The sequence below is a fragment of the Staurois parvus genome, unplaced genomic scaffold (assembly GCF_062004578.1).
Source record: "Staurois parvus isolate SC_StPar_1 unplaced genomic scaffold, SC_StPar_1.0 ptg000080l, whole genome shotgun sequence".
Taxonomy (NCBI): domain Eukaryota; kingdom Metazoa; phylum Chordata; class Amphibia; order Anura; family Ranidae; genus Staurois; species Staurois parvus.
In genome coordinates, this window is record NW_028317876.1 from 5,129,631 (window position 1) to 5,156,759 (window position 27,129).

At 39.7% G+C, this 27,129-nt stretch overlaps 1 protein-coding gene across 1 annotated transcript in view; it reads right to left on the bottom strand.

Moving 5' to 3' along the window:
* Positions 1–10,014: 10,014 nt before the first annotated feature.
* The window catches only part of TLR3 (toll like receptor 3), a 52,817-nt gene continuing 35,702 nt past the window's right edge, over positions 10,015–27,129 (bottom strand). Inside the window, exons 4-5 of the mRNA XM_089669586.1 lie at positions 15,838–17,669; positions 10,015–11,918 (exon numbers count right to left, since the gene is read on the bottom strand). Coding sequence (XP_089525712.1) covers positions 11,690–11,918; positions 15,838–17,669 — 2,061 coding nt within the window. The 3' untranslated portion in view covers positions 10,015–11,689. The remainder of the gene's footprint in view (positions 11,919–15,837; positions 17,670–27,129) is intronic.

The window sequence follows — 27,129 nt, forward strand, 5'->3', positions numbered from 1 at the left end:
GTCAGTGATGCAATGTTGGAGAAAGTTACAATCTGCATTCAGTTCCAAATGCAACTTGTCACAGCTGTGATTTGTAGTATTTGTTTAAAGAAAGATGGGCAGTGATAACAGGTGAGAAAGAATCCAAACTAACATCAGCTCAGGGGTGGACTGACCATTTGGGCACTCGGGCACTGTCCGAGGGCCCAGGGTCAGTAGGGGGCCCCATGAGATGCCCCTAGTACCTCTCATAGGCTTTTTTGGGTGTGGTTTGAGTGTGGGTGAGGACACCATGATCCCCTATTGCCTGGGGGCCCCATGAGTTGTCAGTCCGCCACTGTGTCAGTTCCAGAACAATGAAATAATCCTCAGTAAATGTTATGATAACAGACCAGGGGCGGACTGACAGCTCATGGGGCCCCCGGGCAATAGGGGATCATGGGGCCCCTGTGTCCTTGCCCAAACTCAAAAAAGCCTATGAAAAAGGTACCAGGGGCATCTCATGGGGCCCCCTACTGACCCCGGGCCCTCGGGCAGTGCCCGAATTTCCAAATGGTCAGTCCGCCCCTGTAACAGACTGTGGTGTGTTCTCCATGAAGGACACTAATTCAGAGATCAAGAGGGTATGGCTATGATGGGCAGTTAGAAAACTCATTTTCTGATGAAAAGTGTATGTGCATTGAGTTAAGAACCCTCTCAACAGTCCTGCGGTTCAGTCTTGAATGCTGCTGGTGGAGGGGCCCCGCAGGAATCATTGGCTAGAGATCGCACTTAAATAAATAAGTATGTCGGTATATTACTAAATACTAATACAATAAGTGATAAATAACCCCAGATGCCAAATTATACTTTCTCCCCCGAAAGTCACAAATATATAGTCCAACTCAGTTATTCAGTGTCTCGGTGTCAAAAAAAAACAGACATGCAGATGTCTTCTATTAGAAAATTCTTCTTTCTTTCACAAGTGATAAACTCCTCTTCCTCCACTTAATACCCTCAAAAAAATAAAATGCATATAGTGCATTATCCAAAACACATGATATCCAATACAAAAAAAACGCACTTAGAAAATTAGTGCAAATATGTGTAGAACACTCTACTCCACCATGTATCCACGTCTAACCTTCTGTCATCCTTACTCTTATCCTCTTAAAATTAGGAAGAGCATCCGCAAAATCCACCTTCCTTCATGGTATATCCGTCTAATTTCGTATGGAAAATGTACCTCCGAAGGAATTATATATTGTGTCATATCTTCACAATAGCATACGTGCTCCCCTCACATCAAACAAAATATTCCCAGTGTTGGTGAACACACTGACCACCACCTCCTATCTCATGCACCTTACCCAATGATAAAGTCCACAGTTGTATAAGGTACATAGATAGCTTTTACATCTGCTTAAAATGTGTCTGTATCACTTTCATGTCAGAGTTTACACTATGACAGCTCTTCACAGCAACAAAGTTTTTTAATGTCTAATTAAAGCATTCATGGATTCAGATTTTTCGATTTTGATGAAAAAAAAAAGAAAAATGATGCAGGAAATATTTACATAAAATATATTACAAAACAGTAACCATAAAATAAATGCTTATTGCATTGCAAATCACCTGATATGTTCCTTGTTCTGCTTCTCTCTCCTCCTCTCTGAGCTCTGTTGTACAGTAGACTGCAAGAGGCTGATACCAAGTCAAAAAACGTTTTACAGAGCTTCCATTTAAAAAATAGATTCAATGATGTATTAATGATTACAGAGAATTAATTTTTGTATTTTATATCTGCCTGGAGTTCAGTTTTAATATTCAAAGTATAGGCTAACATTAAAGAAGTATGAACAGGAGCCAGGCGCTGTGTAGTTTTGTGATAAAAGTAATACACCTTATATGGAGGTGTGCCTTTAATAATTCATATGGTAAAAAATAAATAACCAGCCTGTGGCTTTAAGAAGTCAGGTTCCAAGATGGACGGCCCGTCCACTCAGAGGGAAGCAGTGGAGTAGAATACCTGTCAGTGCAGGGACCACGTGTACCCAACGTCCCAGCGTTCTGGATGACGTCACCACGATGTGGAGAGACGGAGTGGGGGAACTCTTGCTGGAGCCGCAGCTTTAGAAGGAAGAGGCCGGTTGCCGGGACAACATGTTTTGCGCACATGCGCTTTATCAAGTCTCTGAGACCGAGGAACAGGTAGGACCGAGGAGCAGGTTCTTCTGCACAGTAGAACTGACCAGCTGGCCCGGTATTCTAATATGGAGATCGTGGGAATACCAGTCCGGCCGCTTCATATTCGCTCCATTATTATTATTATATTAGTGATTTTGAGTAGGGCGGTTTCGGTGGAGTGTAGGGGACGGAAGCCAGACTGTAGTGGATCAAGGAGGTTGTTGTCAGTGAGGTGGGCGCTTAGGCGATTGTAGACTAAGCTCTCAATGAGCTTGGAAGTTAGAGGCAGCAGGGAGATGGGTCTAAGGTTGTTCAGGTCAGTGGGGTCCAGGGAGGGTTTTTTGAGTATGCGGGTGATGTGCGCGTGCTTTAGGGGGGAGGGGAATGCGCCAGTAGAGAGGGAGAGATTGAAGATGTGGGTGAGGTAGCAAATGATGGAGGATCCATAAGACTCAAAGAAATTTTCCCCCAATTTTTTTGCGGTAAAAAAATGCGTCTTATGGAGCGAAAATATGGTACATTAAAATAAATCCAAAGGAAACGTAATACTTTTTGTGGAGTGTATTTACTTGAATATACATATTTTAGATGGCTGTTAAACAGTTTAAAGCGATTTTAAACCCAAAATGTAAAAATCACTGACAGGCACGGGTTCTTATGACAGAAGAGACCCTAATGTAAATGCTTCCCAATTTCTTGTCAGCAATAATGTTCACTGAGCCTTTAAAGCGCACATTAGAGTACATTAATGGATTTATGGCACTGGCTTTGTGCGGTGATACGTGGCTACGGAAGCACCTGAGCACTGATAGTGCAGCACTGGAGGGCCTGCTTTGATAGGTAAGTCTGTCATAGTGGGATAGAATGCAGTGCAAATTAGCACATTATGGCATAAACTGCAGGGGGTCCCTCATAAAAAAAAGTTTTTATGTTTTTGCAGAGTTTAATTTCGCTTTAATGAGGATTATTTCCAGCAGAAAGTCTTCTGTTGTTTAAACAATACTACTAACAATAATATATTTGCTGCACAAGTTTCGATTCCTTGGTTAATCTTCTTTATGCTTTATTCTTAAACTTTCTAATTTAAGTCCCTTGAAAAGACACTAGTATCATACGGTAAGCACATGACATTTACCAAGCGTTTGCTATTTAGGGAACTTCTGTCTGGCTGGAACCATGCTTCCACTTTGCCTTCTTTTGTAGGATGCAGTAAACTTGCACACATTTTACAAGGATATCAGTGTAACAATCTTTTACACAGTTACTAAAACAAAGCTAAAGGTTTTAAAAAAACATTGTTTTTAAAGGTCAATTCTCATGCATACTAAAATGTTGTTTTTTTTTTGTTAGACAGTAGTTAAAAAAAAATCAATATTTAAAAACAAAAATATTCTTTATTTCCAAGTTTGACACAATTTCTACCAGAAATATAACACTGGACAACAAAGAATTTGCTTTCTTAACGGTTTTGCATGAATCCTATAGATGTTTGGCTGCTAATAATGAAAGTAACCTGTAATATAATTTATCGTGGCATTTTATAGAAATCTTCTGTTTTTGCATTTTCCTCTTATATATAAATTTAAAGTGGTACTAAGCCCAGGACCCTGCATTCACTATATCTGGTCTCCACAGTACACCGAACATGAAAGTGCAATTGTTTTAGTAAATATAATACCTTTTCTCATCAGCAGTTACAGTAGTCTTGTGACTTAAGCAGAGCACATGTTAAAGCTTGTAGGAGGAGGCAGAACCCCTGGCCTCTGTCTCAAGGGCATAGATAAGGGGGGGGTCTGAACCCCCCAAAGGAGAGTTGCCAACCATCCCTGCAGCCCTCAATCCACTTGCCCGCAAGTGGAAATAAGGTGGGGTGGCGAACAGAGCCCGGGCTAGGGTTGTGTGGTAGGGGCGGCAGTGGGGGTGGTGAAAAGCAGCGATCTCCTATATGGCTTTCAATGAAGATGCTGAAAGCCGCAGGAGGGAGAGGAGGAGAAGCGGCTTTCAGCTGCTTCATTGAAAGCCATATAAGGGAGACCGCTTCTTGTCACTGCTGCACAGAACATACATACAAGGAATATGTGCTGCAACCCTCATAGCATGTTTTCCATAAGAAGTATATATCTCAGCGTGCGACTCCTGCAATTTCCATCCACTGAACCAGTAAATCACTGCATATAGTATCAGCAACAAGGTGAAGATGAATTGTGAAAAGTTTTTTTCAGATGCGAAGTAAAAATAGTTCCAGAATGCAAGCAACATTAACGCGTTTCAGTCAAACAAGACCTTACTCATAGTACATCATGCTTGACTGAAACGCATTAGTGTTGCTTGCATTCTGGAACTATTTTTACTCTGCATCTGAATAAAACTTTCTACAATTCATCTTCACCTTGTTGCTGATCCTATATGATTTGATTTGCTGCACAGAACATACCTGACTGTTTCGTATTCTATCTGGCCCTTCCATTGCCGCTGTGTTCTTCTCACTGCCCAGCCCCTCCCTCCATGCTCTGCACCAATAGGAGAAGAGGAGAGAGAGGCTGGATTTGCTCTGCCTCCCCCTGTGCCCGCCCACACTCCAGTCCGTGCAGCTTCAGAGGAGGTGTGGGCAGGAAACTGAACACAGAGCAGCCAACAGCCCTGTAAGTCCGGCTTCAGTTCCTTCCACCCCTCCCTTCCACTCCTCCCTTCCTTCCTTCCACCCACCCCTCCATCCCTTCCTTCCACCCACCCCTCCCTTCCTTCATTCTTTCTTCCACCCCTCCCTTCCTTCCACTCACCCCTCCATCCCTTCCTTCCACCCCTCCCTTCCTTCCACTCCTACCTTCGTTCCTTCCACCCACCCCACCCTTCCTTCCACCCACCTCTCCCTTCCTTCCTTCCTTCCTCCCACCCCTTCCTTCCTTTTACCCACCCACTCCTCCCTCCCTTCCTTCCACCTTTCCTTCCACCCACCCTCCCTTTCTTCTACCCACCCATTCCTTCCTTCCACCCACCATTCCTTCCTTCCATCCACTTCTTCCTTCCTTTCACCCACCCCTCCCTTTTTCCACTCACCCCTTCCTTCCACCCACCCTTCCTTCCTTCCACCCACCCCTTCCTTCCTTCCACTCCCCTCCCTTCCTTCCTTCCATACAGCCCTTCCTTCCTTCCACCCACCCCTTCCTTCCATCTAGCCCTTCCTTCCTTCCACCCCTCCCTTCCTTCCATCCACCCCTTCCTTCCTTCCATCCACCCCTTCCTTCCTTCCATTCACCCTATCCTTCCACCAACCTCTCCCTTTCTTACTTCCACCTACCCTTCCTTCCACCCACCCCTTCCTTCCTTCAAGGTGGAGAAGTTGGTGTGGGGGGTTTGGTAAAAATGCAGCCCAGCTGCAAGCTGAACCCCCCCACCCCATAAAAAAAATATCTACGGCACTGCTCTGTCTGGACAGTGCTGAGTGGCCCTGTGCTGATCACATGCATTCTCCCAAGAACAAAAAAAAAAAATCTTTCTAGTAATACACACTACACTGAGCATGTGTAGAAGGGCTACATGTTCAGTCTGCCTTATATGCGTGGACATTTGAACAAGAGGAGGGGCAAAAAAGTCAGGATCAAACAGCCTTTTTACACAATACAGAGGATTAACCCCTTAGGTTCCACAGGGAGTATAACAATCATGCTTTATTGCATATACAGACTGATTTTAAAGTTGTGGGTTTAGTAGCACTTTATGTCTACTTTATGCTTGTTGTATAAGATGCTTTGTGTAGCTCAAGCATGTCCAGAAATACAGTTACTTAACATTTATAGAACTGGTACAGTTTGGGCATGCCTGAGCAATATTAGGCTGGATGAATGCAGCCTGGAAAGGCTATAAAAGCAGCTCACATGCACAGATTCCAATCATTTCATTGATATCAGTTTCCATGTATTTTGATGTGATAGTTTCAAGGCATACTATTATCTATGTACATGTAATTTACATAACAAGCAAGCCAGTTACATGTTTAAGCTCATCTGTGTGGAGTGGAATTCCAGTAATTGTAGCATTTTTAAAAATATGCTGGTTTATAAGGGGTTAAAACCAACTACGTGTATTCCACCTCATGGATTTATCTCTTGTATTTACATTTGTACTAATCACACAGCGTACAGCTATCACCAAACTCGCAACACTGACAGAAGATATGCGCTCTGCTGCACAGCAGTAACACTGCCCACCCCTTCCCTTTGCTGTCCATTCACAAAATTCTTTGTATTTTGTGAATGGGTTCACATAATACAAAGTCTTCTGTGACTGGATAAGAGGAGAGGAGGAGGCGGGCAGAGCGGATGCAATCAAGGCCAGATGAATCTGTGAGGTGGCATACACAATGTTGAAATCAACCCCCTCTACGTCAGCATATTTTGAAAAGGGCTGGAGTTCTGTTTAAAGTGGTTGTAAAGGCTGAAGGTTTTTTTGCCTTAATGCATTCTCTGCATTAAGGTAAAACAACTTCTGTGCCAGAGGATACCCACTTACCCCCCTATACGAACCTGAACAGTGAGCAGTGGCTCTCTATGTTCTCTCCCTCCTCACTGGACGACTAATAGCAGCGGGAGGCATTGGCTCCTGATGCTGTCAATCAAAGCCAGTAATGGGGGTGGCGGGGCTGCATCACAGAGCGTGGCTCAGGAGCAAGCCCGCACGAGTGCCCCCATAGAAAGTGGCTTTCTATGGGGGCACTTGCCAAGAAGGAGGAGCTGCTTATTGATTTGTTAATGTGATTGGTAGCTTCAATGGCCAATAGAAAGGGCAAAGTGTCACCAAAGACAACTTTTTTGTTAGTTTTGAATAGAGTGCAGAGGGAATAGAACACCTGTCAGGTCCCTTTTTTGTGATGTTCACCCTCTCTATTTGTCCTATTGACTGTTATCATCGAAAGTGAAATTAAAGAAAGCCTCAAGTTTTGGGTTTTTTTAGAACACAATTAGAGGATTAACCTTTCACTAGTTCTGACAATCCTGGTGACACCCCAGGATTCCCTCACTTTGGAGGGATTTCCTCTCACTACTTGACTTCCTGTTTTGGCTATGGGACAGGAAGTGAAGGTAAATTTCTCTAATGGGACACATATAGCAAAAAAAAACTTAATCTAAATTGAAAAAAAAAAGTTTTGACTTTATTGATACTTTAAAGTATAACTAAAGGGAAAACCTTTTTCTAGTTCTGGACAGATCGGGGAATCGGAGATGGATTAGAACCCCTGTCAGTTTTTATGGCTGCCTGTGCCCCTGTTAAGGAGTTTCACCCTCTCTATGTGTTCAGTTTACTGTTATAATTGAAAGTGAATGTAAAAGAAAATCTCATATTTTGGGTTGTCCCCAGAACAATAATAGGGGGGAGAATTTCCAATGAGTACACTAGTTTGTGTGGCTTGAGGATCCCCAAGGAATTCTTTTAATTTGCAGGGATTTCCTGTCACTTCCTGTTTGGCTTTGGGACAGGAAGTGAAGGGAAATCTCCGCAATGGGAGACAGATAGTGAAAAATAAATCTGACAAGGATTATAACCCTCTCTTGCTCTATCTAAAATGAAAAAAAAAAATATGGAAAATTGTATCAAATACCATAATTTTCCTTTCCTGGTGCCAATCCATGGCAGCATTCATATAGTAGTAGCTCCGCCTACTTCCACCCACAGGAACGGTGCATAGTTGTAAAGAATTAACACCCACACAACAGCCCGTTCCCGGTACATCGCTGGGAATGAACGGGGTGGGTTCATTATGCTGCCATGGATTGGCACCCAGAAAGGAAGATTACGGTAAGTATTTGATACAATTTTTCAACTTCCTGGTGCCAACATGGCAGCATACATATGGTATGCCCATAACTAGCTACCAGGGTTAAAAGTTTCAGAAAATCCTATCTTAAAAAAAGGGAATGGGTTGTTGTGTGGATGTTAACGATTTATAGCTACTCAATGGTGCTGTGGGTGGAAGAAGTCAGGGCTTCTACCACATGTATGCTGCTATGTTGGCACCAGGAAAAAGTTTTGCCTATAGTTCTACTTCAGGAATGTAGGAAAAGGTTTACTTTGCATATAACTAAAGTGGTCTATACTATTCTGAATCTACTGATTTATTTTTTTTTACCGGTTTTCACTGAAGGTAAAACGGTTCCTGTCACTCACAAAAAAACTCTAAGATTTTTCTTTAAAATAAGTCCCAGCATTTAATAAAACAAATGTAAAAGTAATCTACAAAATTCAAAGTAAAAATAATCTACAAAATCCTTCTTTTTCTAATTTTTATATCATTTTTGTAAACTTTAAACTGTATATACAGTGGGGATCGAAAGTTTGGGCACCCCAGCTAAAAATTTGTATTAATGTGCATAAAGAAGCCAAGGAAAGATGGAAAAATCTCCAAAAGGCATCAAATTACAGATTAGACATTCTTATAATATGTCAACAAAAGTTAGATTTTATTTCCATCATTTACACTTTCAAAATAACAGAAAACAAAAAAATGGCGTCTGCAAAAGTTTGGGCACCCTGCAGAATTTATAGCATGCACTGCCCCCTTTGCAAAGCTGCCAGTGTCATGGATTGTTCTCAATCATCGTCTGGGAAGACCAGGGGATGTCAATCTCAAAGGTTTTAAATGCCCAGATTCATCTGACCTTGCCCCAACAATCAGCACCATGGGTTCTTCTAAGCAGTTGTCTAGAAAACTGAAACTGAAAATAGTTGACGCTCACAAAGCTGGAGAAGGCTATAAGAAGATAGCAAAGCGTTTTCAGATGTCAATATCCTCTGTTCGGAATGTAATTAAGAAATGGCAGTCATCAGGAACAGTGAAAGTTAAAGCAAGATCTGGAAGACCAAGAAAAATATCAGACAGAACAGCTCGCAGGATTGTGAGAAAAACAATTCAAAACCCACGTTTGACTGCACGATCCCTCCAGAAAGATCTGGCAGACACTGGAGTTGTGGTACACTATTCTACTATAAAAAGATACTTGTACAAATATGGTCTTCATGGAAGAGTCATCAGAAGAAAACCTCTTCTACGTCCTCACCACAAAAATCCTCGTTTGAACTTTGCAAATGAACATATAGACAAGCCTGATGCATTTTGGAAACAAGTTCTGTGGACCGATGAGGTTAAAATTGAACTTTTTGGCCGGAATGAGCAAAGGTACGTTTGGAGAAGAAGGGGCACAGAATTTAATGAAAAGAACCTCTGTCCAACTGTTAAGCATGGGGTTGGATCAATCATGCTTTGGGGTTGTGTTGCAGCCAGTGGCACAGGGAACATCTCACGAGTAGAAGGAAAAATGGATTCAATAAAATTTCAGCAAATTGTGGATGGTAACTTGATGCCATCTGTGAAAAAGCTGAAGTTAAAGAGGATGGCTTCTACAAATGGATAATGATCCTAAACACACCTCGAAATCCACGGGGGATTACATCAAGAGGCGTAAACTGAAGGTTTTGCCATGGCCTTCACAATCTCCTGACCTCAACATAATTGAAAATCTATGGATAGACCTTAAAAGAGCAGTGCGTGACAGACAGCCCAGAAATCTCAAAGAACTGGAAGACTTTTGTAAGGAAGAATGGGCAAAGATACCTCAAACAAGAATTGAAAGACTCTTGGCTGGCTACAAAAAGCATTTACAAGCTGTGATACTCGCCAAAGGGGGCAGTACAAGATATTAACTCTGCAGGGTGCCCAAACTTTTGCAGACGCCATTTTTTTGTTTTCTGTTATTTTGAAAGTGTAAATGATGGAAATAAAATCTAACTTTTGTTGACATATTATAAGAATGTCTAATCTGTAATTTGATGCCTTTTGGAGATTTTTCCATCTTTCCTTGGCTTCTTTATGCACATTAATACAAATTTTTAGCTGGGGTGCCCAAACTTTCGATCCCCACTGTATATATCATTGATACGTACAGTACGTGACAGCATAAGAGACCACTTGGTCTCCTGCTAGTTAACTGTCATTCATTAAATAGTTTTTTCTCCTTATACGTTTCCTTATGACAAAATGAGGAGGAAAGTGTTTCTCAATGGTAAGGGCCCTTTCCAACCACTGTGCTAACACACAGGAACACACGTTACATGCCATTTATTGTGATTGGCACTCAAGCGCACCATCACAACACACGATAGCACACTATGCACACGTGTGCATTGCAGTGTGCTATCAAAAATACAGGAGGTCCAATTAATGGTCCATTTTGGTGTGTTAGGCTGACTGAATAGGCTGCTTTAAAGCAACTCACATTAACGTGCATTTATTAAATGCAACACACTGGGTGACCCTTGAGTGAATTGTCCCCTTATGTCCAATTCTAGCTAAAAACTGAAAAGTTTGGAGCAGAGTAGGGAAGGGATAAGACCTGTTAGGTTTTATTTTTTTTGCATTCAGTTTTTTTTTTGAGGGGAGATTTTTGTTTGTCAGGAAGTGATAGGAAATCTCTCTAATCAGAACATAAACTGAAATAAAACACTATTTTTCATCAAAATCAGAGCCTCTGTCAAAATTATTGAGGCTTTCTCTCCAAGTGACAACCAGTTCCCTTGTCTTGCTGTTACAAAGAAAGAAATTTAGCAAAATTAGCCCAGCAGGGTCTCACTGACAACAATAAAATCTTGATACAAGCATTAACTCTTCCCAAGCTTATCAAAAATGAAAATAGTGCTGGGTGGAGATTGACTCTCTGACCATTTCATCACAAGTTTCTTAGCACTCTCATGGAATTGGTAAACATAAAATGCACTCCCTGCATTAAGGTAATGTCCCTGTATCTGTATCAACCCCCCTCACCTCCTTGTATACGTACATGATTCCATTCTCAATCCAGTGCTGTGCCCGTCAGTAGTGGCTCTCTCCTCTCTCTCTGCTTACAGAGGCAGCAGTGAGAGCCATTGGCTCCTGCTGCTGTCAATCAAACCCTGTGTGTAGAGCGTGGCGGTGGGGCAGACCTGCACTGTGTGTCAACAGACACACAAAGCCTGGATCGGGAGCACACCTGTAGTTGGGCCCCACTGAAAGCTGCTTCCTATGGAGGCTCACAGAGAAGAGGAGGAGCTAAGAGCACCTGGGGGAATAACATATCTGTTTTTAAGAAAAAAATGTAAAGCTTTAGGCTCCACGCACACTACCAATTTTGTAAGCTTCTAGAAGCTGGTATTAGCATTTTTTGAGCTTCAGCATCTAGAAGCAGAAAAAAAATTAGTTTTTGGAGTGTTTTGCCAGTACAAAAAAAAACTAAACACTACGCTCAACAGCTTTTTTCTAGCTTTTTTTTGTACTGTAAAAATGCTAACGCTCCTAAGCGCTACTAAAAAATGCTATTACCAGCGTTTTTTATCTGGCATATCTTTCAGCTTTTTTTAGCTTAACAAAAGCCCGCTAGTGTGCATGGAACCTAATAATCACTTTACGCAAAGGGCTTAGTTTCTTGGCCTAAATTTTAATGTGAAGCCCTTTGGAGTAGGCAGAGTCCTGCACATCTATAAGGTTGTTCTCCATATTGTAGACAATTTACACTGTTCTTCAATTCACCACGTTAGTTGATCCTAAGGCAATCTTAAGTTTTTGCTTGAAAGCATTCAGTCTTTCTTTGTGGACAGGCCATTCTAGAACACAGCGGGACTTGAACATTCCTCTTCTCAGGTTTATGCTGTGATTTAATTTGTAATCTGGAATATCTTCAATAAACAAGAGAATGATGGAATCACGACTCTGCTCAATGGCTTGCTGGACGGCCTGGTATATCTTGAACCTTGTAGAAATAAAATGATATCATTCAATATAAACACAACAAAACGTTAAAAACAAACATCTATAGGGTATAGAAAAGTGATGTAAAAGTAGTACTAAATGTTCAGCGTTTTCATCTTAACACATTGAGTTCAATAATATAAACATTCCCCAGTAAAAAAAACTCTTACCCCAGCACTTGCAGTTTAAAGCTTTCTGTGCTGCTGGCTCCTACTCTCTCAGTGTTGCTTCCCTGAACTTTCAGTCTTCAAATTAAAAACTTAACAGTGGATAGTGTAGCGTTGATAGTCTAGGTTATGGGGCTGTATATTTCTATTAATGCACACAATATAGGGAGACTTAACTCTAGACCCTGCATGTAAAGGTGGCTTCATACAATTCTACAAGAGAGAGAAGCCACCCTGGAAAAGGAAACTTGGATCATCAATCATAAGCTGGGCATCAGCTTAAACAGGAACATACAGTAGGCAAGGATTACAAAATAAAGAAGCTGCATGTTAGGTGAAATAAAGAAGCTGCATGATAGGTGAAATAAAGAAGCTGCATGATAGGTGACAATGCTAAAATCAATATTAAACCCTAAAGCAATATGATATTGCAGCTTACCATTTCTTAGATGTGATGGCTAAATTCATTTTCTTTTTTAGGCTTTATTTCTTCAAATTTCTTTCAATTTTATTCTGGTGATCTAGCCATTAAGTCTGTTGTTTATCAAAAGAACAAGCTCCCTTGCAGTTACACAGATGAGACAAACCATTTATCACTGACAGGGGTGCGTGCGGTGATTAACTTACATTTATTTATGTAAAGCCAAAAGGAAAAAAGCTGTTTGCTGTAACTGCTTATAATGTATCAGCTGGAGTTTGGCTTCAATTTGTTAGTGTATTTAGATCATTTAGATATTTAGTACATTCAATAACCCCTCCCCCAAAAAATTTAAATTCTGTTGTCCAAATGTTCCCCTGTGTTCATTCATCCAGAGTGAAGGCACTCCAATACAGGTGTGTTACTGGTCAGATCACCAGATGAAAACAGAGGGAAAAAAAAAAGAAAAAAAAAAGAAAACTAATGCAGCCAACACAATTAAAGATTGGTAAACTGCAATATATTACATTTTTGGCTTTGGTTTTAATCCCAGGGGTGTAATATCACCATTGAAGATAATATAAAAAAAAATGTAAATGCAGTGCAGGAGCAGCAATTTATAGATGTAAAATGAGCAGGCCTGGACTGGCCATAGAACACACCGAGCATTTGCCTGGTGGGCTGGGGATGCCTGGATAGGAAGGGTGGCTCATAGAGCAACTAATCCATCCATTTCTATCCTGCCACTGCTTAATGCCCAGGGGCAGGAGAGAAATGGATGGATCAGTTTTCCTATGACCCACCCCATTCCAAGTAATGGGAGATTGGCAGCACCCACAACTATTCACATCCATTTGCATATAATCAGTTATGCAGTCATTACCCACAGAGGATTAACCCTGGATGCAGGCAGTTGGTAATAAAGTGTTAACATTTTTATGTTTTTTTTCCTTGAAACCCTTCAATTTCCATAGTGTAGACTTGTTGGGTAAGTATAATCTCATATGTTCCACATGTGCCATTTTTATAGTTCCAAAATGAAATGTGGACAAAATTTTCATTATTCAGTGATTTGGATGTACCTGAATTTCTGAATTACAATAGTAACGAATTTAAATTAATCCAAAATAAAACAAAATTGAATCTGAAATAATGAATTATCTGAATTCAAATAGAATTCAAAAACTAAATAGAATTTGAAAACAAATTTGAAATGTAAACATATTTCTGACTATTGCTTATTTCCTTCAAAGACACGTATGTATTAGAATATAGCAATCTTCAAAAATTTTAATTTTGAAAAGAATAGAATGAAACAGAAAAGAATAGAAAATAAAACAGAAAATATTAGCAAAGGAACAGAATAGAAAATAAAGGAATATAATATAAAATAATAGAATAGAACAGAAAAAAGAATACAAAAGAATAGACTAGAAAATACAGGAATATAATACAAAGTAATAGAATAGAACAGAATAGAAAAGAATAGAACAGAAAAAAATAGAATAGAAAATAAAGGAATAGAAAATAATACAATGGAAAAGAATATAAAATAATAGAATAGAAAATAACAGAATAGAATAAAAATAAAATAATAGAATTTGGAGATTTGTATGTATCCGAATTTCCAAATTTCAATAGTAACAAGTTTAAACAAATCCAAAAATTACAAAGCAAAATTTCATCCGAAATAATGAATTATCTGAATTCGAATCAAATTCAAATTGAATTAAAAATGAATTTGAAAAGAAATTCAAAATGTAAACGTATTGCTTACTATTGCTTATTTCCTTCAAAGACTGTGTGTATTAAAATATAGCCATCTTCCCAAATTCGAATTTTGAAAAGAAGTGAATAAAATACAACAGAATAGAAAATAAAGGAATGTAATAGAAAAGAATAGAATTGAATAAAATAAAATTGAAAATAAAAGAATAGAATAGAAAAGAATAGAGCAGAAAAGGATAGACTAGAATGGGAAATATAAGAATAGGATAGAAAAGAATAGAATAGAAAATAAAATAAAAGAATAGAAATAAATGTAATATATTAGAATAGAAAAGAATAGAGTAAAAAATAAGTTAGCATATAAAAGAAAAGAACAGAAAATAAAAGAATACAATATAAAATTAATATAGCTGTCTTCCGAAATTCCAATTGCAAAATTTGAATTTTGAATAGAATAGAATAAAATAGAAAGAATCTAGAAAGATATAGCCGTTTTTCAAAATTAGAATTTTGAATTGAATAGAATAAAACAGAATAGAAAACAGATTAAAATAGAATAGCATAAAAAAGAATAAAATAGAATAGAAAATAAAGAAATAGAATGGAAAATAAAGGAATTGAATAGAAAATAAAGGAATAGAAAATAATAGAATAAAAAAATAAAAGAATAGAAATAAAAAAGAATAGATTAGAATATAGAAGAATAGAATAAAATCAAAAGAATATAGTTGTCTTCTGAAATTCGAATTGCGAATAGAGAAAAATAGAAGGAATATAGCCGTCTTTCGAAATGCGAATTTCGGATAGAATAAAATAAAATAGAATACAGTGGTGTTCCGAAATTTGAATTTCGAAAAGAATAGAACAAAACAGAATAGAATAGAAAAGAGTAAAATAGAATAGAATAGAAATTCATAGAATATAAAGGAATAGAATAGAAAAGAATAGAACTGAAAATATTAGAATAAAATATAGCCTTCTTCTGAAATTTGAATTTCAAGTAGAATAGAATAAAATAAAAAGAATTTAGGTGTCTTCTGAAATTCAAATTTAAAATGAAATAGAACCAGCTATTCTTCACCATTAATTCAGATTGATTTGATATTTTTTATTCAAATTTGATTAGAATACTTCAAAGCTATTGGAAAATGTTTAATTTGGTAAAAAAAATTAAACAAAACTAAACTAAACAAATTTTGTTACAAATGCAACAAAACACATTTAGAAACTTAACGAATCGATCCAAAACTAAACAAATTTTTTTGTTCTGCACATGTCTACAATATGTTTGTTATGAATGTGTATTTTCTTTTTTTTTTGTAATAAAGCAGATATACTATTTGTAACATTTTTAAAGTCTACCATTCTTTAGGAACGCACAATAGTTTTCGACATGTAAATCAATTTTAAGAATCAGTCCAATGTGTTCACAGTATCACTAAATGTGGTTCAACTTTTTTTTTTTTTAAATTTGGTGCAAAACATTTAGAAAATTTGATCTACAATATACAGTATGTAGTGAACAGAAACATTGGCAAAATGAATTTTGTATGCCAATTTTACTAATTAGGTGATAAATGTAACAATTTACAGGTTGCCAAACTTACCTAGTACACCATTGGTCATTCAAAAAATAGTGGGATATCACAAAAATAATTTTCCTGCTTCTTCTGATGCTATTGACTGTTAAAGTTGGAATCGGTAATCCAGCTTCAAAGTCTCTTTCCTCAAAGCAGAATCTAAGCTGAGAAGTATTATCTGTTTCAAGTGGAAGTAGATATTTGTCTACCCACTCCATGTCTTTGCTAGCGTGTATGATGTAAGCATCGTAATGGAAGTTTTGGTTGCCTGGATCAATTACTTTAAAACCAAGGATCTTGTTAACTGCAACATTCCAGTAAAACTGTATTCTCCAGCCTTGGAAATGTAAGAACAATACCAGAAATAGAAAGCAGCACGTACAAGTGAAGGTGAATGTAAAAATTGCCTTGAAAGGAGCATTGTCCTTGCAGGGAGCGTTATCAAATTTTTCCACAAAAATTCCATGGTATTTATTAGGTGTATTGCAAACATATTGTTTGTCCCGTCCTATGACAGTAGCATTTGTTGTATTAAGCCACTTAGAAAACCATGCTATGCTTTCACAGGTACAATCAAAGGGGTTTTGAGCCATATTTAACATTTTAAGGTTGATGAAAACGTTTTTAAATGTATCTGGCTCAACTGATGTTATCAGATTCTTATGAACATCCAGTGAGTGAAGTGTGCTTTGATCTTCAAATAGGGATGCTAGTAGTAAATACACATTATTTTCTCCTAAATTCAGGATGTTTAAATTTAAAAGTCCTTTGAAAGCATTGGCAGGAATCTCATCAAACCCATTGGACAGTAAGTCAAGTATTTCCAAATTCTGAAGACCTTTCAGAAATAAAACAGGTCCTCCAGGATTAGCTTTTTTCCACAGTCGAGCAAGGTTGTTATGCTGCAGGTTGAGTATTCTAAGGCTATGAAGACCAGAAAAGAAATCCTCCCCTATGTTAGCAATATTGTTGTTCCCAAGGTCCAAAACTGTGAGGTTCTTCAAACAAGCGAAAGGAGATGTGCTCTCAGAGTTAATTGTCAATGCTGTTTTTCTAAGATTCAGCTTTTCAAGGGTTGGAACAAAACTAAATGAAGTGCTTGTTAGAGTCAATTGTTTATTGTAAGAAAGATAAATCATTTTAATGCGGAGAAGACCTTTAAACTCATAGCCACTTAAGGTTTGCACGATCTTGTTTAGGCCTAAATCAAGTATTTCAAGATATTTCATAGAGGAAAATGCCCCATATTCCAGCTTAGCTAAGCTAGTTTTCGAGAGATTCAAAAACATCAATGGAGAATTCGAAAGCGATGAAAAGGTCCTATTAGTAAGTGATTGAAATGAGCATTCAGTCAAGCTTAAATTCTTCAAACTTGTCAATCCTGTAAAACTGACCTTGGCAAAATCAATATTTTTATTTCTTTCCAAATTCAGGCTCTCAAGTTTTTTAAGCCACTGGAATGACATGTCATCAATTTTGTCTTTAGTACCACTAAAAAACTTTTGTAAATTCAAGGATTTAACACTTGACAAGCCTTTAAATGCTCCTGCGTTTAAATGACTGACTTGATTTTCCTCCAGGTTGAGAACCGTTAAAAACTGTAGATAAATAAATGAGTCATTATCAATTTGCGTCAAACTGTTTTTTGATATATCCAGAACTTCAAGGGTTGTATTTTGAAGGCCTTTAAAAGTTTTATTGTGTATCTTTGTTAGCTGAGAATTAAGTAGAATGAGAACTTTAATCTGAGTTACGGCCAGTTCTGTGCAAAGCTGCTCTATCAAATTAGGTCCAAGCGTCAGGTTAGCCATTATAAGTGTATTGAGGTAATTAAGTGGTTGAAAACACCCTGGATTCATCTGTAAAATAGAAACAAGCATATATTACCTTTTTCTTTAAGTAAAGGAGCTGGTAAAGTAATTTATGTTTTTATATATATATAGTATATCTGAACCTCAAGATAGCAATACCTTTAAATGCAAACCTACTTTGAAAGGGGGCTTGTAATCCGATGGTAGAAATAAAGTGAGCATATGTATTATCTATTACAGGTTTTTATATCTCTGTATAGCACTTTACAACCTGTATATTCACATCAGTCCTTGCCCTCAAAGAGCTTACAATCTAAAGTCGCACATACATGCATACTAAGGAAAGGGGTTAATTAATCTACCAATATGTCTTTAAAGTGTGGGAGGAAACCGGAGTACACACAGAAAACCCATGCAAGTACAAGGAAAAGATGCAAACTCCAAGCAGATAGTGCCAAATAGAAAAAAGTGTTAACCACCAGGAAAATTCAGTAATAACAAAATATTAAACATACTGCCACTAAGATGTGAAGAAGCCATCTATCTAAAAAAAAGACGATGGAAAACCAAACTATCATTGCTCATATACCTCTACCACAATTTTAGAGTAACTTTCTCACTGTAATATAGACTTGTAAACAAGCCCAGCCTGGAAAAAATATATGTAAAATTAATTTATTCCTATGAACTGAAGTGCAATATATTGCAGATTACCATTCTTTAACAGTGGTTTTATTATTTTTATGCAGTTTTTTTTTCACCTGATAATCCTGCCAGTACCACACTTCCTCTCCTAGAGTGACAATGCCCTTTCACTGTACAGTATCTATGGGGGAGTAGCATTAACATCCTAGAACAAGTTGTTTGTAGAGATGGAGGTTTCATGTAGTTACAGAAAGGGAACTGGGAAAAACTGTATGTGATAATAGTGCAGCAGAAGGCACAGGCATAATCAAATATATTTTTGCATACATTGAACAGGTATAACAAAACATTTTTAATGGTTTACTTAAAGTGATTGTAAAGGTTCATTTATTATGTCAAAATAACCTGCTCTGTGCAATGGCTTTGCACAGAGCAACTCTGAACCTCCTCCTCTTTACTCTCTGTCAACATGGACTATTTTTCCTTATACTGCTAGCATGTGTTGTACGCCTGGTTCTCTATTAAGCACTATGGCCCTGCTTGAAGGCCTCTACATCGCTAATACATATGTGCAATTCTTTTTGGTCTGAATATAAATTCAGATGAATTTTTGGTTATTCGAAGATTCAAATGTGTTTGGGCTGGGATCTGGGGGAGTAACAAGGGGGCTTCCAGATTCCGATAAGACAGCCCCTGCACCCCCACAACCATCGGGCCAGGGTTGTGGGGAAGAGGCCCTTATACCTCATCAACATGGGGACAAGGTGCTTTGGGGGGTATCTGGCCCCTACCACAAAGGAGCCCCCTGTGTTGAGGGCATTTGGCCTAGCATGGTTCAGGAGGGGGGGGCACTTGCTCCCACCACTCTGCTGGCCTGCCAGGCTGCATGCTCGAATAAGGCTCTGGTATGGATTTGAGGGACCCCATGCCATTCTTATTTATTAAATTTTGGCTTGGAGTTCCCATTAAAATCCATAACAGATCTGAAGAGCCTGGCATGGATGGGGGGAGGGGGGGCTCCCACACAGTTTTTTCCAGAATTTTTAATTGCCACCATTTTTTTTACATCATTCAGCTGATGAGTTATCGGTTGTTAAGAGATTTATTTTGGGAGTATTTGATCACCACTGGGTTTTTGTTTTTAATATATAAATTAAAAAAGGCAGAAGATTTTGAAAAACAACAAAACATAAAACATATCCAATATAAAATAAAAATATCTTCATAAATTTAAGCCAAAATGTATTCTGCTACATGTCTTTGGTAAACAAAATCCCAAAAGTGTATATTAATTGGTTTGTGTGAAAGTCATAGAGTCTGCAAAGTAGGGTATATGTACTGGAATTTTTACTTACTTATTTTTGTTTTGTATACTAGTAATGGATCTAGTAGTGGTCAGCTAATTATAGTGGGACTGTGATAGTGCGGCAGGAAATCTGACACTAACTGACATTGGGTGGGAATTGACTAACTGACACTGACATCACCAGTGACACTAATACAGTGATCAGTGATAATACTACATATAGTCATTGTACTAATGTCACTGGATGGGAAGGGGTTAACATCTCAGGGTAATCAAGAGGTTAAGTGTGTGCCTAACAAGTGTTAATGTGTGCTGATTTTTACTAAAAATCTTTGCTGCTTTGCAGGGAGAATAAACAAAGAGACTGTTCCCTTTGTATGGAGCCCTATGTTGTTTGTCAACACAGGGTTCTGGGCTGTGATTGGACACAGCCGATCAGCAGGTCCAGGCCATGAATCCTTGACCAAGACCTGCTGCTAAAATTCAGTCACAGCTGAGGTCAGATGGCAGCCCCACGTTCGCCCTGCACCCGGGAGCAGGCAGCAATGTACAGGTACATCATTGTGCTTGTAGGAGCTGCCTGTGTGCAGTACAATGCGGACAGGCGGTCCTAAAGTGGTTACATTCTAAATATTCTGAAGAATTCTTTAATTCTTAACTCTTGGAGCAAATAGATATGGGAATGATAAAGTATGCATTATTGACCTGAGCTTGCATGAACTAGCCCAAAATATTCTATGCAAGTGAAATCTGCTCATTTTTCCATCTGTTTTTTTTTGCATGTATAATGTGAATGAAACCTTAAAGAGCAGCAATTATGCAATCCCAGATTGTGCTTATATGTCTGCTAATACATGATTTTCATCTGGGTAGTTTAAACTTCTCAATTTCAGGCTTTGCTTCCTTCAGAGAATCTAATATGTGGGTAAGATGGAGTATGATGCAAATACAAAATAATACATTTGTATATTGTGTCGCTGCCAGGAAGCAATCATGACATAAAAAGTGGAAGTAAATCTTACACAGAGACCTTGTGATGTTCCGCAGCACTTCATTTTGCCAGCTGACAATGGGGAGCAGATTTCAAGTCTTCTTCTAAAAATATTATATAGTCAAGAGCAGAGGTTTCAGTTGCATGCATTTGCAAATAAATGTGGAAGTAATGCACCATCTGCTTCCTATAAGTGAGTGACCCATACCAACAAGTATCATCAATGATACATACTGTATATAAAAATGCATTTTGCTTGGATGAGTTAAATGTACAGCATGTATTAAAAACTAATATAAAAGATGTATTAGTTGAAGATGGTTGAAACAGTTGGCTATTTCTGCCCAGTAGGAAACAACTCTCATGCATACAAAAATCATTAAATTCACTAGCATTCCATGCAGGCCAGGACTGGCCATAGGGCACACTGGGCATTTGCCCAGAGGGCTGAGGCTGCCTGGATAGAAGGGGCGGCACATATAGGAACCGGACGGTGCATTTCTCGGCTCCTCTATTTGCCGCCTGGCAGCCCCTCCTATTCATCTCCTGCATGCCCTGGGCTCCTGTATGCCCCTCCCATGGCCGGCCACCCCCTAATCTCTTGCAATGCTGCCGCCAGGTTCCCCCCTCTCTGCCACTGCTCTGGGGGATCTGTTTGCATATTCTGTCCCCAGAGCTGACAGTTCCCCGCCCACCACAGACGGGAGCAGAGAGAGAAAGCTGATTCTGCCCCTTCCCCTCCTGCCTTCTCCTCCTGTGTCTGCCCCACCCACACTACCCAGCAGCCTTGTGTCTTCTCTCCCTCCTTCTTCATTCTCTCTCTCTTGTTTCTCTCCTTTCTTTCTCTCCTCTCTCTCCCCGTTTCTCCCCTCTCTCTCTCTCCCTCCCCCTCTCTCTCGCGCTCTCTCTCACCCCCTCTCTCTCTCCCCCCTCTCTCTCTCTCCTGTTTCCTCTCTCTCTCTCTCCTGTTTCTCTGCTTCCTTTCTCATTCTCTCTTTCTCTGTCTCCTGTTTCCCTCTTTCTTTCTCTCCTAAAAAAAAAAAAAATAATAATAAAATAATAACAAAATTGTAAATAAATAAATACTTACTGACACTAGTGGTAGAACTACCAGGGTTGCAAAGGTCACACTTGTGATCAGGCCTTGACGTTCCGCCACCAGGCTCCAAGGAAAGGGTCTCTGGGCTTGGGGCTGCTCAGTCTAAAATGCCTGGGCCTATTTTTTGTCCCAGTCCAGGCCTGATTACATGGAAAGGCATGTACTGTTTTTTTTCACCAAAAATGCAGACTTAAAAGGTATTGACCCTCAAAGCAAATATTTATTATATTGGAGCTTACCAATTCGTAGATGTGGCAGCTGCATTCAATTTCTTTTTTAGGCTTTCTTTCTTTTATTTCCACCCGGTGATCTGGCCAGTAAGTCTATTTTTTCAACAGAACAAATTGTCCTGCAGATGTAGCACTTAAAGTGTTGAGACAAATCATTTGACACTGACTGCGGTGCTTACAATGATCAACTTTTATTTACTTATGTAAAACCTGTTCAAAGGTGTCTCTGTTGCTCCTCCATCCAAAGTGTAGGCACTCTAAGGCTCCTTTCACACTGATGGTCTGATCGTGTCCGCCTGTCACTTTTTAAGGTGGACCCAATTGGATCATCCATAGCCTTTGTGACAGTGTGGCGACCTGTCACAGTGTAGAAAGGATATTGTATCTGGGATTCTCAACAAGGCAGGTTGCGGGGCTCCAGGGTACTTGTTTAATGCAGAGGAAACTGGCTTTTCACTTTCCTCATTTGGTTGTAAAGTCCATTTTGGGACCTGGAGCCTGGAGATTTCAAAGTGATTTGGGAGGGATGAAATCTCCAATCCTTGGACCAGGTTTTGGGAATGACCAGGAGACTGATTGGTCAGGTATGTGTGGGCCTCTTCTAGAGTCAGGACCAGGATTCTTGGCTCCACCCACACGAGGAGTCCATGTGGGTGCAAGAGAGCAGCCACAAGTGTGCATGGTGGCACAGAGAAGTCTGACAGAGGGCCCAAGCCTGTGGGCTGGAGAAGCAGGAGTGCTGAGAAAAGGCGCTAACCCAGGTGCAGGGTGTTGAATGTGATGGTCAAGAGGGCCGAGGCATGAAGCCTGAGCAACGGTGCTGCTAAAGAGAGCCAGGAGGCTGAATCTTTGTTTTTGTTTGCATTGATGGTGGATACCCCTGCGTGGAAAACCTATGGTGTATGGAACTTTCTTTTAAATAAAAGTGGGCAAAAACGGCCTTTAACCACTTGCCGCCCTGCCACTGTAGAAATACGGCGGCAGGGTGGCACGGGCAGGCAAAACCACATTTTAAAACGTGTGTTTTGTAAACAGATAGGGGGCGCGTGCGAGGCGTGCCGCCGCCCTATCTGTCCCGCCGATCACCGCCGCGGATGTTAGTCACCAGGTCACAGCCGGTCCTTACAGCCTGTTTCCCGGAGATCGGCGGCAAACAGTGAGAGACAGCACAGCTGCAGTAGCTGTGCTGTCTGTCACTTCCCTGACAGCTCGAGGACGAGCTGATCGAGAAAGAAGAGTTTCTCTCTCTCGATCAGCGGTGTCCCATGCAGCACACACCCCCGCCCCCTAGTAAAACACTCCCCCTCACACAGATAACCCTTCCCTGCAAAATAAAGTTAACCCCTTCCTCCCTAGTGCCATTAGTACAGAGTCAGTGTTTTCTTTTTTTGCACTGATCACTGTATTAGAGTTTTTGGGGATGTCAGTGACCCCAAGTCAGTACCCCCCAATGTCAGAATGTCCGCCGCAGTCCCGCCATAAGTCGCTGGTCGCTGCCATAAGTCACTGATCGCCGCCATAATTCGCTGATCGCCGCCATTATTAGTATAATAAAAAAACTAAAAATCCCAGTATCTTTCCCGCCATTTGTAAACGCTATAACTTTTACGTAAACCAATTAATTTACACGTATTGGTTTTTTTTTAGCAAAGACATGTCGCAGAATGCATTTTGGCAGAAATTTCTGACTAAATTTGATTTTTGCATTTTTTTTTTACTGGACATGTTTTATAGCAAAAAGTCCAAAATATTGTTTTTTTTTCCTCAAAATTGTCAGCCTTTTTTTTTATAGCGCAAAAAATAAAAACAGCACAGGCAATCAAATACCACCAAAAGAAAGCTCAATTTGTGGGGAAAAAAAGGATGTAAATTTCATTTATGTACAATATTGCATGACCGCGCAATTGTCCGTTAAACTAGCGCAGCGCTGTATAGCAGAAAAATGGCGTAAATTGCAGTATTTATACCATAGTTTGTAGACGCTATAACTTCCACACAAAGCAATCAATATACACTTATTGGGATTTTTTTTACCAAAAACATGTAGCAGAATACATTTTGGCCTAAATTTATAACCAACTTTGAGTTTACTATATATTTTTTATAGCTGAAAGTAAAAAATATTGTTTTTCTTCAACATTTTTGGCCTTTTTTTGTTTATAGCGTGAAAAATAAAAAGCGCACAGATGATTAAATACCCCCGAAAGAAAGCTCTATTTGTGTGAACAAAAGGACGTAAATTTTGTTTGGGTGCAGCATTGCATGACCGCACAATTATCAGTTGAATTAGTGCAGTGCCGAGTAGCAAAAAGAGGCCTGGTCATTAAGGGGGGTAAATCCTCTGGAGCTCAAGTGGTTAAAAAAGGAAGTGAGTGACAGTGTGCTTCAAAAGCTCTACCCTTGGTGCTAGTTCCCACACCTTATAGAGAGTGGCGGGTGTCAGCGGACATGCATCTGCTGACACCTGCTGGCATCCGATCCTGTAAGCTAAAAACAGACAAGTGGGAATCCATTCCCCATCCATCCGGCAGATTGCATCGGATGACAGTCAGATGGAAATGGACAGGCGGTCCTTTTCCATCTGAACACCCCATATAAAACAGCGGGCATCAGCAGAGCGGACACAGACCTGTCATCTGCAAACTCAGCGGGGATCAGCTGAGAGAGCAAGCAGATCCACTGACGGGTCCGCCACGTCTGAGAGAGGCCTTAGGCACCGTGCACACTAGCGTTTTTATAAGCTCCTAGAAGCTATTATGAGCATTTTTTTTTCTGCTCCAAAAAGCTAATAGTGTTATCACATATGTCAATGCACACTATTTTATGCTAGAAGCGTTTTTCAAGCATCAGTGTTTAGGATCAGAAAAAAAATCGTTTTTGCAGAGTTTTGAAAGCGTTTTTCTGGCAGAAAAAAATGCTGAATGCTTCTAAACCCTCCTAACAGCTTTTGTTGCAGGGCATTTTTCCTTCATGTACTGTAAAAACACTAATAAAATGCAAATGCTCCTAAACACTTAAATCCTACTAAAACACTACTAAAAGCTGGGACAACGTTATTATCAGCGTTTTTCATCCAGCATTCTTTTCTAGCATTTTTGAGCTTATAAAAAATGCTAGTGTACATGGAGCCTTATACAGGAATTGGGTTACTGACCCTGGGGCGGACTGACAACTCATGGGGCCCCCAGGCAATAGGGGATCATGGGGCCCCTGTGTCCTTGCCCAAACATAAAAAAGCCTATGAAAAAGGTACCAGGGGCATCTCATGGGGCCCTCTACTGACCCTGGGCCCTTAGGCAGTGCCCGAATTTCCAAATGGTCAGTCCGCCCTTGTACTGACCAGATCACTGGGTGTAAACAGAGAGGTGATTGGTAAGCTGCAATATGTTACATTTTTGTTTTTGGGTTTAATACTGCTTTAAGCTGGCTATACACTGATAGTTTTTTGTTCAACTTACATGCTATACAGCTTGGACAGTCTGGGGTTTATTTACTAAAGCTGAAGAGTCCAAAATCAGACTCCCTTCTGCATAGAAACCAATCAGCTTCTAACCTCAGCTTGTTCAATGAAGCTTTGGCAATGAAACCTGGAAGCTGATTGGTTTCTATGCAGAAGGGAGTCTGATTTTGGACTCTCCAGCTTTAGTAAATAAACCCCTCTGTGTCAAAGATGGACAATCTCTGCCTATTGTTTCTTGACAGCCAGCCCGCTGGCTGTTAAAATACCCCTACCAATGGCTGCACCTAATTAAATGAAGCCACTCTGAAATACTGCTACAGGGCAACAGGGCTGCACAAAATCGTGTGTATATATACACGAGATTTGCATTTTCGGGTAGGGGGCGCGCGCCGTCCTACCCGCTCTGCTAGAGATGTTAACCCCTGCATCCCGGCTGGCGATTCCTGCCTGGCACTCAGCGATTGTCAGGCAAAGCTCTCAGAGGAGAGACCTGTGTGTAAGCACAGGTCTCTCTCCTGTCAGCAAAGACATGCTGCTTTGTACCTCTCTGCACAGCAGAGAAATACACAGCAGCATGTTTCCTTAGTAAAACACAACACAGTGCACACAGTAAAACACACACAGAACACTGTTAACCCTTTGATTGCCCCAGATGTTAACCCCTTCCTGCCCAGTGTCTTTAGTACAGTGTCAATACTTCTTATTTGCACTGATCACTGTATTAGTGTCATTGGGATGTCAGTGGCAGTTAGCCAGTTCCCACCCAGTGTAAGAATGCCCAAGGCAGTCCCGCAGTCCCGCTATAAATCACCGATCGCCACCATTACTAATATAAAAAAATAAATAAAAATTCCAGTATATATACTGCCATTTGTAGATGCTATAACTTTCACGTAAACCAATTAATTTACACATATTGGGATTTTTTTTAGCAAAGACATGTGGCAGAATACATTTTGCCCTCAATTTATAGGTAAATTAGATTTTTTACATGTTTTTATTGGATATGTTTTATAGCAAAAGTCAAAATTATAGTTTTTTTTTTTCAAATTGTTGGCCTTTTTTCGTTTATAGCGCAAAAAATAAAAAATGCAGAGGTGATCAAATACCATCGAAAGAAAGCTTTATTTGTGTGAAACAAATTACATAAATTGAATTTATGTACAGCATTCCATGACAGCGCAATTGTCAGTTAAAATAATGCAGCAACGTATTGCAAAAAATGGCCTGGGCAGGAAGGGGGGAAAATCCTCTGGAGGGCAAGTGGTTTAATTAAGGGATTCCAGGTGGAAAGGGGTCACCCAATGAGCACATTTGGTAAAGTGTATGGCCAGCCTATGTTTAAGTCTTGCTCGTATTTGTATAATATGCTGTACAGCAGACTGCACCTTGTGTGGTGAAAACTCAAGACAAGTCCTGCCTCTCTTCATGTTCCATTCTGCCTCAGATGGAAATCTGAGTGTTGAGTGGGAAATCTAGTTGTTATAATCAATTACCAGACCCATGGTTGTAATAAGAGGAACACTGCACCCTCATCTTCTCTGTGGATGTAGGCCAGAATATCAATAAAAAATGATATGACATATGTCTGTGTAAATAAACTCATACCTGTGCAGAGGACAGCATTTGACACAAGATTGATCTCAAATATGCCATGTTGTCCTACGTTTTATGTATGATTGAAAGGAATGTATAATCTTAATAAAGGACCCATTCACACTATTGAGCTGCAGTAACATACAAAATACATGAGCTGGTGCAAAGTTTATGCATCTCA